This window comes from Mesoplodon bidens (genome assembly GCF_964165515.1).
Source record: "Mesoplodon bidens genome assembly, contig: HAP1_SCAFFOLD_852, whole genome shotgun sequence".
Taxonomy (NCBI): Eukaryota; Metazoa; Chordata; class Mammalia; order Artiodactyla; family Ziphiidae; genus Mesoplodon; species Mesoplodon bidens.
In genome coordinates this window covers 40,596-54,099 of record NW_027672438.1, presented here as the reverse complement: position 1 = coordinate 54,099, position 13,504 = coordinate 40,596, and the positions used below count along the sequence as shown (strand labels likewise).

The 13,504-nt window shown below is 40.0% G+C and overlaps 1 protein-coding gene across 1 annotated transcript; it reads right to left on the bottom strand.

Moving 5' to 3' along the window:
- Positions 1–2,602: 2,602 nt before the first annotated feature.
- On the bottom strand, positions 2,603–5,909 carry LOC308610208 (UDP-N-acetylglucosamine--peptide N-acetylglucosaminyltransferase 110 kDa subunit-like). Its single transcript, XM_081259438.1, has one exon. The coding sequence runs from the start codon at positions 5,789–5,791 to the stop codon at positions 2,651–2,653; it is 3,141 nt and encodes a 1,046-aa protein (XP_081115564.1). The 5' UTR covers positions 5,792–5,909; the 3' UTR covers positions 2,603–2,650.
- Between the last annotated feature and the right edge of the window lie 7,595 nt (positions 5,910–13,504).

The following is a 13,504-nucleotide window of genomic DNA, read 5'->3' as shown; positions in this document are numbered from 1 at the left end:
GCCTCTGTTAACAAAATTGACAGAAGATATAAGGATAATTTGTCTGATGTGGGACCAACAGCTTAACTAACTGCTTAATTCTTTTTTAAAGGGCAATTCATTCATTTATTGTTTAAATATTGCAAGACAACATCTGAATTTTTGTAGCACAATTTAAATGTTTTACTTTTTTGATAAAGCAGAGTATAATAGCAAAAACAATTAGTTTCCAGTAATATCTATATCTCTATTCAGAATTAAGTCTTCCACAGACATGTAACCTGGAAACAAAAGCCTGTTACAATAAGCAAAGCTTCAACGGAGTGGCTACTTTTCGGGCCAGGGAAAGGTTCATCCCTATAGGAGGATGATGTGCTATGTAAAATGGCTGCAAGGTCACAGCCTTGAGGGCGTTGGAAGTCTAGTATCCTATTCCACATTAAGTAGTTCGGGGAACTTCAAATGTCTGTTCATCTGCAACCAAGCTGGCAACCTTTAACTGATATTTCAAGCAGGTAAGAAATAAATGAAAAGAAATCCCTACATTGATGTTCCTTGATTTACACTGTTAAATGGTTCATTAACATGTAACTCTGGCTAAGAATTACATTTGAGACTCCTTGCCCAGATTTTGGTTAACAGTACAAATCTTTCAGAAATTCATGTTTTTATTAATCAATAATTTGTCAGCTAGGATACGTTCAGGCATCAGCTACAACTTCAAAATAGGTGCACTGCCTCAGCGCTTTGGAAAGACATAATCTAAAACACTAATAGCAGACAAAATATCTGTTACTAGACAGAATATGTGTAGTACAGCAAGACAAAAACATATTCATATGTGTCACGGACCAGCCTCAGAAAGAGGATTTCACCGCCCAGGGTCAGAAGGGACGGGGTAAGGAACTGAAGTAGCACCGACGAATGGGGTCAGAAGGACCAAGACAACTGATGGTTGCAAGGCAAGTTTTATTATGTTACAGTTGCAGATTATATCGACTAGAAAAGGGAAGGTTGCCAGACGGTGGTTTACATTATCTAATGACTGTCTCGGCTCAAGGTTAACTTCCCTGGGAGAAAACCCATAAACCCAGAATCATCCAAAATAACCTGCACGTGCAGGGTGGAGACAGATTGGCTTGTCTCATTTTACATTCTTTCTGATTTCTGGGCCCTGGTGATTTATCTCCCGTGGAATGGAACAAGGAGGGGAACAAGTAGGGACAGTCCCTTCGAGCAGCGGCGGCATGCCTGGCATGTCCGTAGCCTGCTCTCAAGGCTGACTGCTTCCCACACATATGTTGGCTTGTTTAAGCCTCAAGCCCTCGATCCTTTGATGAAATACAATAATTTCATTCCTATGGTTTTCAATACCAAAAACTCAACCTCCAGGAAGGCTAAAGTCTAATTTGTACTCCAAACCAAGTAGCAGTGCAGTTCGCTACTACTGAGGCTGAATCCATAAAGACTTCAAGACCACGACCAGAAGACAAGTTATTATATATAATACCCTAGAAGGCCTGAAACATAATTATCATATACATAGCTGGTCCTTCAGAGCTTTTCACCTATAACATGTTTTTTGATGAAAGTTATTTAATGTACTGGAGATAACTGTGACTTACTGATCAAATATTTGAATACTTATACTTACCTGGGATTTCATTTCTGCTGAAAGAAAAAGGAAGAACAGGACTCACCTAAAAAAAACAAACTTTAGAAATGAAAGTAAAAATCTTATCACACACTCTCACTTTTGGAAGCAGCATAGAGGGGCAGTCAATGGTAAAACACTGGTGAAATAGGTCAAAACTCTAGGCCAAAAATCCATTATTATTATCGTCAGTGACAGTACCACAACTGTGCCCTTCATAATTAATAAGCACTCCTAACAATCTTCATTTGGCACCAGATGATGTGTTGAAGAGAAACACTCTGGGAGGTTTTGAATCACACTTGGTATTTTGTTAGCCAAGTTACAGGAGAATTTTTAAAGTGGGGGGAAGGGAAGAAGGAAACGGACCAGAAAAAGAATTGAAGCCATCATCTACAGACCAACAAAGCACTGAGAGTTCCAAACGTTATGTCAGACACTAAAGTGACTGATAGAGGCTCAAGTGGTTTATAAAACCTATAAAAAGACTACACCAGCAAAGTCCCCATTTATCGGTAGAGTTCAGAAACTAAAACAAGGAATATTTTAGCCTAAAACCTTATCTCAAGAGAATCATATACACTTCACATGAATAAAAATACCTGAAACCAAACATTTTTAAAAGCTCCAATACCCAAAATAGAAAGAAAAAAATTAATTCAGAAGACTCAATCAATCCGTGATAATCACAAAACGGCCGGGCAATCTCTATCTCCCTTCCACACTAACCATCCATCCCCTGGAAGACCAAGGGAGATCAGACCTTCCAGACTTACCTTCCAGACCTTCCAGACACCTGGCTGCTGCAAAATTCGATGGAGACTCCTTGTGGAACAGCAGTTTCGCATCTCTTGGGTCTCTCCCTATCGTGATCATGCAGGAATCAAGTCTGGCTGTGCTATTCCTTATCATTGTCTGTCACCCATCTGCACCATGCTATTGAAAAAGTAGTTTCCTTTCCCCCAGAAGGTTGAGGCTCAGCTACAGGGGTAATTCTCCTGGGCACACAGTCATTATTTAGGCCGACTCAGTGACTTCAACAGGCTTAATCATGTGATCAGGTTTGTTGCCAGCTGCATAATGCTCCCACATGTGTAGATAGAGCCGCTCTAGTTCCATTGTGTATTGTTTGGTGTTGAACAGAGGGCTAGATGTTCTCTGCTTCCAGACTTTGCCACGAATTTTCTTCAGGTATTCGAGATCAGTTCCCAGTTTCACAGCTATCTCTTCATATTCTTGCCGATTTTTAGCAATCAGCTCAAGACAGCCTAAACAAGTGAGCTGGGAACCTGCAACTCGGGAAGCAAGAGTCTCTCCTGGCATAGTCACCATGGGGGTCCCTGCCCAAAGGACATCCATCCCTGTGGTGTGGCCATTACAGAGTGGAGTGTCCAAGCAGACATCAGCCAGCTGGCCTCTCCGAACATGTTCCTCTTTAGGAGCAACAGGGGAAAAAATGATACGGTTCGGGGGAAGGCCCATATTTTGTGCGTACTGTTGAATATTAGCTTCTCCTGCTGCTGGAAAACGCAACAGCCACAGTACACTATTGGGAACACGCTTCAGAATATTTGCCCACATCTGCAAAGTAGATGGGTCAATTTTGTATAACTGATTAAAGTTACAGTACACAATGGCATCTTCTGGTAACCCATACTGAGAACGTGTGGTTACAATAATGGTACGGGGAACCTCCTCTCCAGTGGCAGCCTTATTGTTGATCAGGGTAGTTGCCAGGCCATTGCTAATACTGAATCCATTTATTGTAATCTGAATTTGTCCTCTGTTAATCATTTCAATAACTGCTTCTGCAACAGTATTCATAGGAATGACAGGCATATTAAGAGCTGTATTACTGCTGTCTGTGTTGTCTTCTCCATCAGGACATTTCATCTTGACTATTTGCACATCTGATAGACTATCAAGAAATGCTTGGAGGCCGATGCCATTCAGCACAATCCGATTGTCATAAATGTGCCCATTGGACTTAAAATCGATGACGGCTTTTTTCTTCAGGTGCGGGAACATATTAGCATGATCACCAATAAAGAACGTATGGGGCATATAAGCCAGTTTCTCAGAATACTGCTCAGCAACTTCAGCAGGTGACGTTTCCTGATCAGTGATGATATAATCCATGAAAAGCACGCCACTAGTCCCAGGGTACCCCAGCCACATTGCCTGAATAGGAGCTGGCCTGAGAGCAAAGAGTTCATTTCGAGCACCCCTGGTATAACCATTCATATTTACAAGGATGTGTATACCATCTTGATGGATGCGATCAGCTGCTTTCCCATTGCATGGAATCTGAGAAAGATCAGTGAAATGATTGGCTTCTGCCATCACCTTCGCTCGGAAGTTTGTGCCATCATGTGGGCTCAGGGCATGACAGAATATCTCAAATTTATCAGAATTGTGAATGCCTGGAATAGACTGCATAAGGTGAGAAGTAGGATGGTTCCCAAAGTCAGAACTCACGTATCCTACATGCAGTCGACCGTCACTGAGCTTCAAGTCTTTTGGATGTTCATACGGTGGTTTATGAAGGGCACTTATATTAGCCAAGCAGAGGTTCCCATGCCTCTCAGCAATAGCCTTCCTGAAGCCATGAGGAAGAGGATAGAGCATACTATGATGAGGCTGCACAGAAGGCAACCTATTCTTCTCCAACTGGTCAGCCACAATGCTGACCAACTTCTTCATTCGCTCATCATAGTCTGTCCAATCACAGACAACCTGCAGGCAATGAGCCAAATTACAATAAGCGTCAGGAAAATCAGGTTGAAGCTTCAGAACAGTGCGATAAGAAGCAATTGCTTCTGGAATATTCCCTGAATCCTGGTGAATGGAAGCCAGATTGCTGTGGGCATCCGCAAATGCAGGGTTGATCTGCACGGCACGAGTATAACACTCTAAGGCTCCCTGAACATCCTGCATATCCCATAGAGTGTTTCCCATATTACAGTACGCATCAGCAAAGGTAGGACTGATTCGAATAGCCTCCTTATAATGCATCAGAGCTTCGTGCAGTTTTCCCTGCTGCTTCAATACACTTGCTAAATTTGAATGGGCATCAGCAAAGTCTGGGCAGAGCTCTAATGCTTTACGATACAAGCGAACTGCCTCTTCACTGTTTCCCTGTTCTCCTTTGATATTGGCTAGGTTATTCAGAGAGTCTGCATGGCGGGGACACAGCCGGAGAGCTGTATGATAACAATCTTCTGCTTCAGCAACACTGCCCTTCTCTTTGAGAGCGTTGGCTAGGTTGCAGTAAGCATCAGGGAAATGTGGTTGCAATTCAATAGCTCGCCTGTAGGTGTCTATTGCCAGATCCATCAGGCCTTGCTCATAGTATACACAAGCCAGGTTGCCATGTACCACTGCATGATTTGGACTCAAGCTTAGGGCACGAAGGTAAGCTGCCACAGCTCTGTCAAAAATCCGTGCCTCATTGAAGACATTTCCTAAATTGATATAAGCATCCAGAAAATTGGGGTCAAGGGTGACAGCCTTTTCAAAGTGATGAATTGCAAGCCAAATCTCCCCTTGTGCATTGAAAACACAGCCAAGATTACTCCAAGCTACTGCAAAGTTCGGTTGCATCTCAATTGCTTTCAAATAACATGCCTTGGCTTCTTCTAAGCCACCCAGGGCTTTGAGCAGGTTCCCCAGGTCACTGCGAACACAGTACAAAGAAGGATTGTACTGAAGAGCAGAGACGTAAGCTTGTACTGCTCCTTCCATGTCGCCTGCTGCTACCAAAGCGGCTGCCAGGTTAATATAACCATCGATGAAATCTGGTTTGAGACGCAATGCATGCCGGTAATGCTCAGTTGCTTCCTGCAACTGCCCTCTTTCCTTGTACACATTCCCCAAATTCGAATAGGCTTCTGCCAGAAGAGGGTTCTGTTTAATTGCCAGAGTACTAAAGTGGGCAGATCTGTCCAGCCTTCGACACTGGAAGTGTATAGATGAAAGTAATAAAAGTACACCAGTATTGCCTGGCTCTTGTCTCCAGAGCTGCATGCAGTGTCTCTCAGCTGTCTCAAAATCTCCTGCCTGATATTCTCGATGTGCCAGCTCAGCTAACCCTTGGAAGGAAAGCATACGTTTCGTTGGTTCTGTGCTGTCGGCCACGTTGCCCACGGAAGACGCCATCTGGAGCTTCTGGAGAGAGTGAAAAAAGGGAGTAATTGAGTCCCGCTGCCGCCACTACTGGCAAGAATGTTTCTAGTGGTAGCAAACACGAGCGCAGCAGCCGTACCACTGCTTTGGCACGCTTAAGCAGCGGCAACAGTTACAGGCACCGAACCTTAGGAACTATGGTTGGCCATCTACCTCTCATGCTCTTGAAATCTTAATTCTTAACCCTGCCCTCTTCCTCCATTTTTCTCCTAATCAGGGAATAAAAATTACCTATCCATTTGCCTTAGAAGAAATCAAAAGTCAGTAGGCCAAACACTTTTCAAAATATTGTTTTCTGTCCAGTTGGAAATGAAATACATGATTGACTTTTCTTCATCATTCATATAGTCAACGTGGAGAACATTAGGGCCGTGAATTTCAATACAGTAAGATGAGAAAATTTTAAATTGGCCTTCCCAAACCACTAATAAGTAACCGATGTTGTATAGAATGCTAAAATCTTAGAGACTGAGTTTGATATTTTAAAAGTTCTGCAAACATTAGCTAATTTCTCCTCATCAAATTTCTCATGCCTCAAACCTGAGTATCACTTTTTAAAAGATAAATTTATTTTTATTTATTTATTTATTTTTATCTTGGCTGCGTTGGGTCTTCAGTGCTGCGTGCAGGCTTTCTCTAGTTGCGGCGAGTGGGGGCTACTCTTTGTTGCGGTGTCCGGGCTTCTCATCACAGTAGCTTCTATTGTTGTTCCACAACTCTATGGGTTCCTTTTTAGGTCCTACGAAGAACCCTAGAAATTAGTTCATGTCATTATAGGTTTTTGCAAAATTGTCAAAAGTGAGATATTTTTATTTCCATCAGGTAAGTCCAGCGTCTATTTCTTTGTCAATTTTCCTTCTATCATATTCTGCTATGTTGGATCATATTGGATTGGTCACAGGCTTTCTTGAAATCTGGCTAAGGAGATGTTTTAAGTGAGGCTATTATGTGATTTTCAGACACCACCATATGTAACTGACTATATAATATCCCATTACAGGAATAACTTCCAGTACTCTTACTGACTACTCTACTGACTTAACTAGCACAAGACACAGAAGCGTAAGGACAAAAACCACCTTACAATATAGCCATGTCTTGCACTTCACAGCTCTCAAAGCATGTGCGTTTGAAGAAGAAAAAAAGAACTGAAAAGTATAAAACCAGAAGTTATTCTGTGGAAAATTATTTCAATCATCAGGCATGTGAAGGATAAGTCAAAGATTCAGTTTTCTTCAATGCTTAGTCAAAACGGAAATTTCCTTCTGTCAAGAATATACCCCAGGGCTTCCCTGGTGGTGCAGTGGTTGAGAGTCTGCCTGCCGATGCAGGGGACACGGGTTCGTGCCCCAGTCCGGGAAGATCCCATATGCCACGTAGCAGCTAGGCCCGTGAGCCATGGCCACTGAGCCTGCATGTCCGGAGCCTGTGCCCCACAACGGGGAGAGGCCACAACAGTGAGAGGCCAGCATACCGCAAAAAAAAAAAAAAACCCAATATACTCCAGGGGCTTCCCTGATGGCACAGTGGTTAGGAAGTCACCTGCCAATGCAGGGGACACGGGTTCGAGCCCTGGTCCGGGAAGATCCCACATGCCGCGGAACAACTAAGACCGTGTGCCACGACTATGGGGCCTTCGCTCTAGAGCCCGTGAGCCACAACTACTGAGCCTGCGAGCCACAACTACTGAAGCTTGTCTGCCTAGAGCCTGTGCTTTGCAACAAGAGAAGCCACCACAATAAGAAGCCTGCACACCGCAACAAAGAGTATCCCCCAGTCGCTGCAACTAGAGAAAGCCTGCGCACAGCAACGAAGACACAACACAGTCAAAAATAAATAAAGAAAGAAATAAAAGAATATACCCCATCAATAATGTGTGTAATGGAATGGTGTCAATGAGTATTTTATCAGAATTCCTGTAATGCACAAACCTATAGCAGTACTGAAATCAGTAATGCATTTATAATAGTAAATATTTATGAGGAAGTAATCCATAGAGGTTTTCTCAAAGTTAACAATGAACATTAATGCGACATTATCAATAATAAATTGTGATGCTGAAATAAACTTTTCTAAACTATTAATAACTAAAAGCAAACTCTAATCAACCATGTGAAAAGAAATCTATGTCTATAAACTACAAAGTTTATTTCTTACAATTTTATTTCTAAAACAGGAGGCAGTTAAAGAATATATAGCTACAAGAGTGGGGAAAAAGTTTTATAGAGACACATCTGGCAGTAGTTAATTTTCAAATGTCATTTTTCTAGATTTTGTGACACCTATAGTATTGATATTTCAAAGCATTTAACAAATTGTAATTTGAAGATTTGCTACTTCCAGGTAGAGTAAAATATTTTGAAGCAAAACAACATTTCCACTGAGAAAAATTTTAAAAGCCAAATAAAATAGTCAGCATTCAATCAAAAAGTTCTAGACATACCAAGAGATAGAATCATATGACTAAAATTCTAAGAAAAGAACAGATAATACACAAATATTTATATAAGATATTGTGTATATTTATCAGGAAAAGTCTTTATCAAGAAAAGACTTTTAAATCATCAAAATTAATATTACATTTTATTTATTTGTATATTTTATTTATATATAGATATTTAGATATTTATATAAAGAACTTAAAGTTAAAGCTCTAGTTAAGGCAGTGACAAAAGCAGTAGCAGTGGCAGTGAAAAGAAATGGTTATATTCAAGGATATTTTGTCAGTAAAAGTCCAAGATCAAATGTCTGACTGCATACATGGGATGGATAGACGGTGTGGGAAAAATCAAAGTTAACTATAGAGGTTCTAGTGAAGATGGGGTTGCCATCCCCCAACCCAAGGGGTTGCTATCATCCCCAAGGTCTAGGAGACTCAAAAGGAAGGTCATGGTCGAGGAAAAGTTAATTGCTGGGAAAATAAGACTCCCAGTCTCTCCAGCTCCTTACACTAGTTTTTTTTTAAACATCTTCATTGGAGTATAATTGCTTTACAATGGTGTGTTAGTTTCCACTTTCTAACAAAGTAAATCAGTTATACATATACATATGTCCCCATATCTCTTCCCTCTTGCAACTCCCTCCCTCCCACCCGCCCTATGTCACCCCTCTAGGTGGTCACAAAGCACAGAGCTGATCTTCCTGGGCTATGCGGCTGCTTCCCACTAGCTATCTATTCCTTATACCAGTTTTGTTTTTCTGCTCATATACGTAGCAGCATTTCATTCAAGGGGAAAGTCATTGATCTGACTGGTCAAATTAAACACCATAGTTCAAGGCACATTTACAGTGGTTAGTTCCTCCACAATTTAGAAAGTAACGTTCACAATTTCCCTCTTCCTACACTGTGGAACACATTGGCCATTCCTCCAAAGTTTCCACTCCATAGAGTGGACCAGAGATGACATTAGCCCAGAACTGAGAGCTTGGCATGAGATGGTGTCAACCCCACCTAGAGCTCTGGCATAAGTTATGACCCAACCCAGCTCTACAGAGAGTTCTGCATGGAATCTTGTCTCAGCCATAATAATGTGATTCTGTTTTTCATTTGGTTTGCTTCTTTGCTTAACTTTCCCTGGCCACTCTGACAAACAAAATTTCAGGCAATCCTGGGCCACTCACTAACTTTATTCCATCTAATGTTATCCAGATTCCCAAGAAAATTACTAACTATAAAGGGGGAAATTTGGAACATGGTGAGTTTTAGGTGCCTGAAATATACAGGTAACTGAATCCAGTTAAGTAGCAAATTATTTGGATCTCAAATATGCCAGTAGAAGAGCAGACTAAGCTCAATTTAATGTACTCTTACTGGAGACACATGTAAATTCTGGGTCAGTTTTCAAAATGTTAAAAGCACATAGCTGAGATTAAAAGAAAGAAAGGAGCACCTGCATGTTTCAGAAAGTAACAGAGAAATTAAATCCAGAGAAATAAGAGCAGACTGATGTGTATGCGTTCTGTTCCTTAGTAGAGGCCTTATGTACATAGGGGCTGGAGCTAGAAATCTAACATTACCTTGAGGCCAGGAATTTAGACTCAGGATGGAACAATATGGAGAAGTTAGTACAGATATCCTACAGAACTTTCATGAGGAACTGCTTAGTCCATTAAGAGGGCCAAGGGAGGTGGTGAGGAAGATTGATATCTCTTGAAAACCTTCAGGTACAGAAAACATCAGCACCTCTGAAAAGTAGGCCTGTCCTTCCCAGAGTTGTGATGGCCAGGTTGTCACTAACCTGTAAGGCCCTGTATGAATCAGAAACTGCAAGGAGAGGAATTCAAAGAAAACCAGATGCAGGATGGGTGTGGCAATAAATCCTAGGACCCTATCAGAAACAAAATTAAAACCACTCTAGAGGGAAATTTTAACAAACCAGGGCAGAGAGTATCCTAACCAGAATAAAATAATAATTCTGAGGAAGTTCCTTTACTTATTTAAGTAAGATTCAATGCATTTCCATGGCCAGGCCCTTTAGAAGAATTCTAAAACATATACAAACAATTCATTTACATCTTATATATCCCACCATCCAGAGCAAAATTCACTTAAGAACTGTACTGGTGGAAATTGGGCAGCACTATGGAGAAAATAAAATGTGTTTACCATCAAAAAACATGAAGGTAAGAAAGATAATGTCTAATTTTTTAATTATCCTGTGGTTTCTTGAAATCTTTTGGAAACCCAAACTAGAGAAACCTAGGAGGAAATGAAGATTTAAATGTTTAGAGATTTATCAACTCATCTATAAAAGCTTTATTAATCTCTTCTTTTAATAACATTCCTGAGAGCTATAAATGTGTCCAGTGATAGGGTTGAATAAGCCTGAGAGAATTTCAATTGTTTACTATTCTTGGTCAGCTCTTAAGACCTTTCAGGAGCATCTTGATTTTCATGGCCTCATCCAACAAAAGCAGGATATTTTACAGAAAGTCCTGGGCCACTTTTCGGCTTGCTTTTGTGTTTATGCTTTTGGTTTTTTCACATCGGGCGGTACATTAGGCTACCTATTGCATACTCCCTCATTCATGCATGCATTCACTCAAACAATATTGACTGAGTTGAGACATTTAATTAACACTCAATAAATGATGTTTAGATGAATGAATGCGCTTTCTATCAAAGTAAGTGTAAGTACTGAGAAAAATTACAGAATGTATGATCCCAGCCCCACAAAAGCTTATAACTGTGTTGAGGATATAACATATGCTGATGAAATAAGTAATATATCATATTGGACAGGGTCTAAGTTCAAAAATGAGTTTTTATAAATAATCAGAGCCTAAGGAGCACAAAGAAGGGACAGTTCATTATGGCTTGAATCTATCAATAAATGTACATTTCAGATGAGATTTGAGATTGACCTCAAAGAAGAGGACTTAGATATATGAACAGAGAACAAAAAAGGCATGGTGATAGCATGTGCATAGATAGTGTGGCCAATATTTATGTTCTTCATTAAAGATAGTCAGAGATAACCCAAATGTAACTGTTTCCATGGGTCCATTCTCAGTATCCAAAGAAAACGGCAAATCCTATCTTAGTAAAACTAATGAAAAACACAGTCTTTAACAAAGAGATTGTGAAGGAAAGGGGGAGAGAAAGGCTTGCATCCCACACCACACAACAAAACTTATTGAATTATTTGTTTAATTGTCTCCCTCTGAAAATTTCCTCTCCCTCTCTCGGTACGCGTCTCTTCTCCCACATCTGACCACACTCTACCAGCCATCTTTCCAGATCTTTCCAGAACTCTCCATCCTAGTTTCATTAGGCCACAATTTAAACATCTCACAGGTCTCCAGGATGCATCCCCATCACTTATTCCACAAAGACAAACAAAGGACACTTCTCAGGATCACGTTTCTTTGAAGGAAGAGGTCATGAGGAGTGATTATAAATAATATAAGGTGGAGAGCAGTGACTTAAAATACCATTTTTCACCTTAGAATGTGAATACAGGGAACTTTGGGAAACTAGAAAATCTAGAAAGGATTCACTGATAATTATTTATGTTCAATGAATAAAATAAAATGTAATAATACGGCTGAACTCTGACAGATTCACTTTTTCAAAAGTTGCTTTCACACACTTTCACTATTGGGATGTTTGATAAACACACCTTTCCTTCTTTACTTTCTTCTTTCTTTGCAGATACTGGCACCAAACTTTCAAACAATAACAACCTTCCCATAAGTCCCTTGCCAGGCAAGGTTAAGGTATAACAATCCAAACAAAGTTTTGAAGAAGATAACTGCTTGAAAGCACAGGAAAAGAGCTGGGTTTCTCTTATTCAACAGTCACATAATGAGTAATGTGTGAATTGGTTTAAAAAGTCTCTCTGCATGAGGGGCTAAGGTTAAGATTAGAACTTCTGAGGCCAGAAGAGCAAAATGACTACAACAATCCACATATTTTCAAGAGCTGCCCTTTGGATGTGAGGCATTGATTTTTCCCACTATTTTTTCAGCAACCCAACTGGTGTCTTTATTAAACGACATAAGAGAATACAGTGTGGCCAAGAAGGCTTAGATTTCCTTAGCCCCAAGTCAGATATTCTCCAGTGACTGTCCACTCAAATGAAAAAGAGAGATTTACAAGAGGAAACTGGATACAACTGAGTGTACTTTAATTTTACCTGAATTATTTGTTTTGTTTTCAATTCTCCGCTGAAGTGCCTACATTAATATATCTTTAAGAGCATTTCCTTAAGTTGAAGTATTCATTCAGTATATTCATTTACTATAATTTAGAAAAGCCAAATGATTTAGACAAATTCATTTCTATATTGCCACAACAGTGTATTGTGAACTAAATGACACCTGGCAGTTCTTTACTCAGATACTAACTCAATTAGAAGGCAGAACAAGGATACCTACCCATTCAGGGAAGGATAGGTCACTTAGCCTCTGTAGCTCTCTTAGGTCTCTTATCATCACAGTAACAAATTGAAGACTAAAAACCATATGATTATCTCAATAGATGAAAAAAAAGCTTTTGAAAAAAATTCAATATCCATTCATGGTAAAAACTCTCCAGAAAGTGGGCATAGAGGGAACACATACCTCAACATAATAAAGGCCATATACGACAAGCTCATAGCTAACATACTCAATGGTGAAAAGCTGAAAGCATTTCCCCTAAGATCAGGAACAAGACAAGGATGCCCACTCTCACCACTTTTATTGAAGGTACTTTTGGAAGTCCTAGCCACAGCAATCAGACAAGAAAAGTCAATAAATAAAAGGACTCCAAAATGGAGAGGAAAAAGTAAAACTGTCACTGTTTGCAGATGGCATGATCCATAGAAAATCTGAAAGACACCATCCAAAAATTATTAGAGCTCAAAAATGAACTTGGTAAATTTGTAGGATACAGAATTTATATCTAGAAATCTACTGTATTTCTATACACTAACAGTGAACTATCAGAAAGAGAAATTAAGGAAACAATCCCATTTACAATCGCGTAAAAAAGAATAAAATACAGAAGAATAAATCTGCCTAAGGAGGTAAAAGACCTGTACCCAGGGAACTATATGACACTGATACAAGAAATTAAAGATGACACAAACAGCTGGAAAGATATACCATGGTCACAGATTGGAAGAATTAATATTGTTAAAGTGACTATCATACCCAAGGAAATCAATGGATTCAATGCAGTCTGTATCAACATATCAAGGG

What these genes read in the sequence shown, in the direction of transcription:
- LOC308610208 (XM_081259438.1), bottom strand. Translation starts at nt 5,791, where the DNA reads ATGGCGTCTTCCGTGGGCAACGTGGCCGACAGCACAGAACCAACGAAA.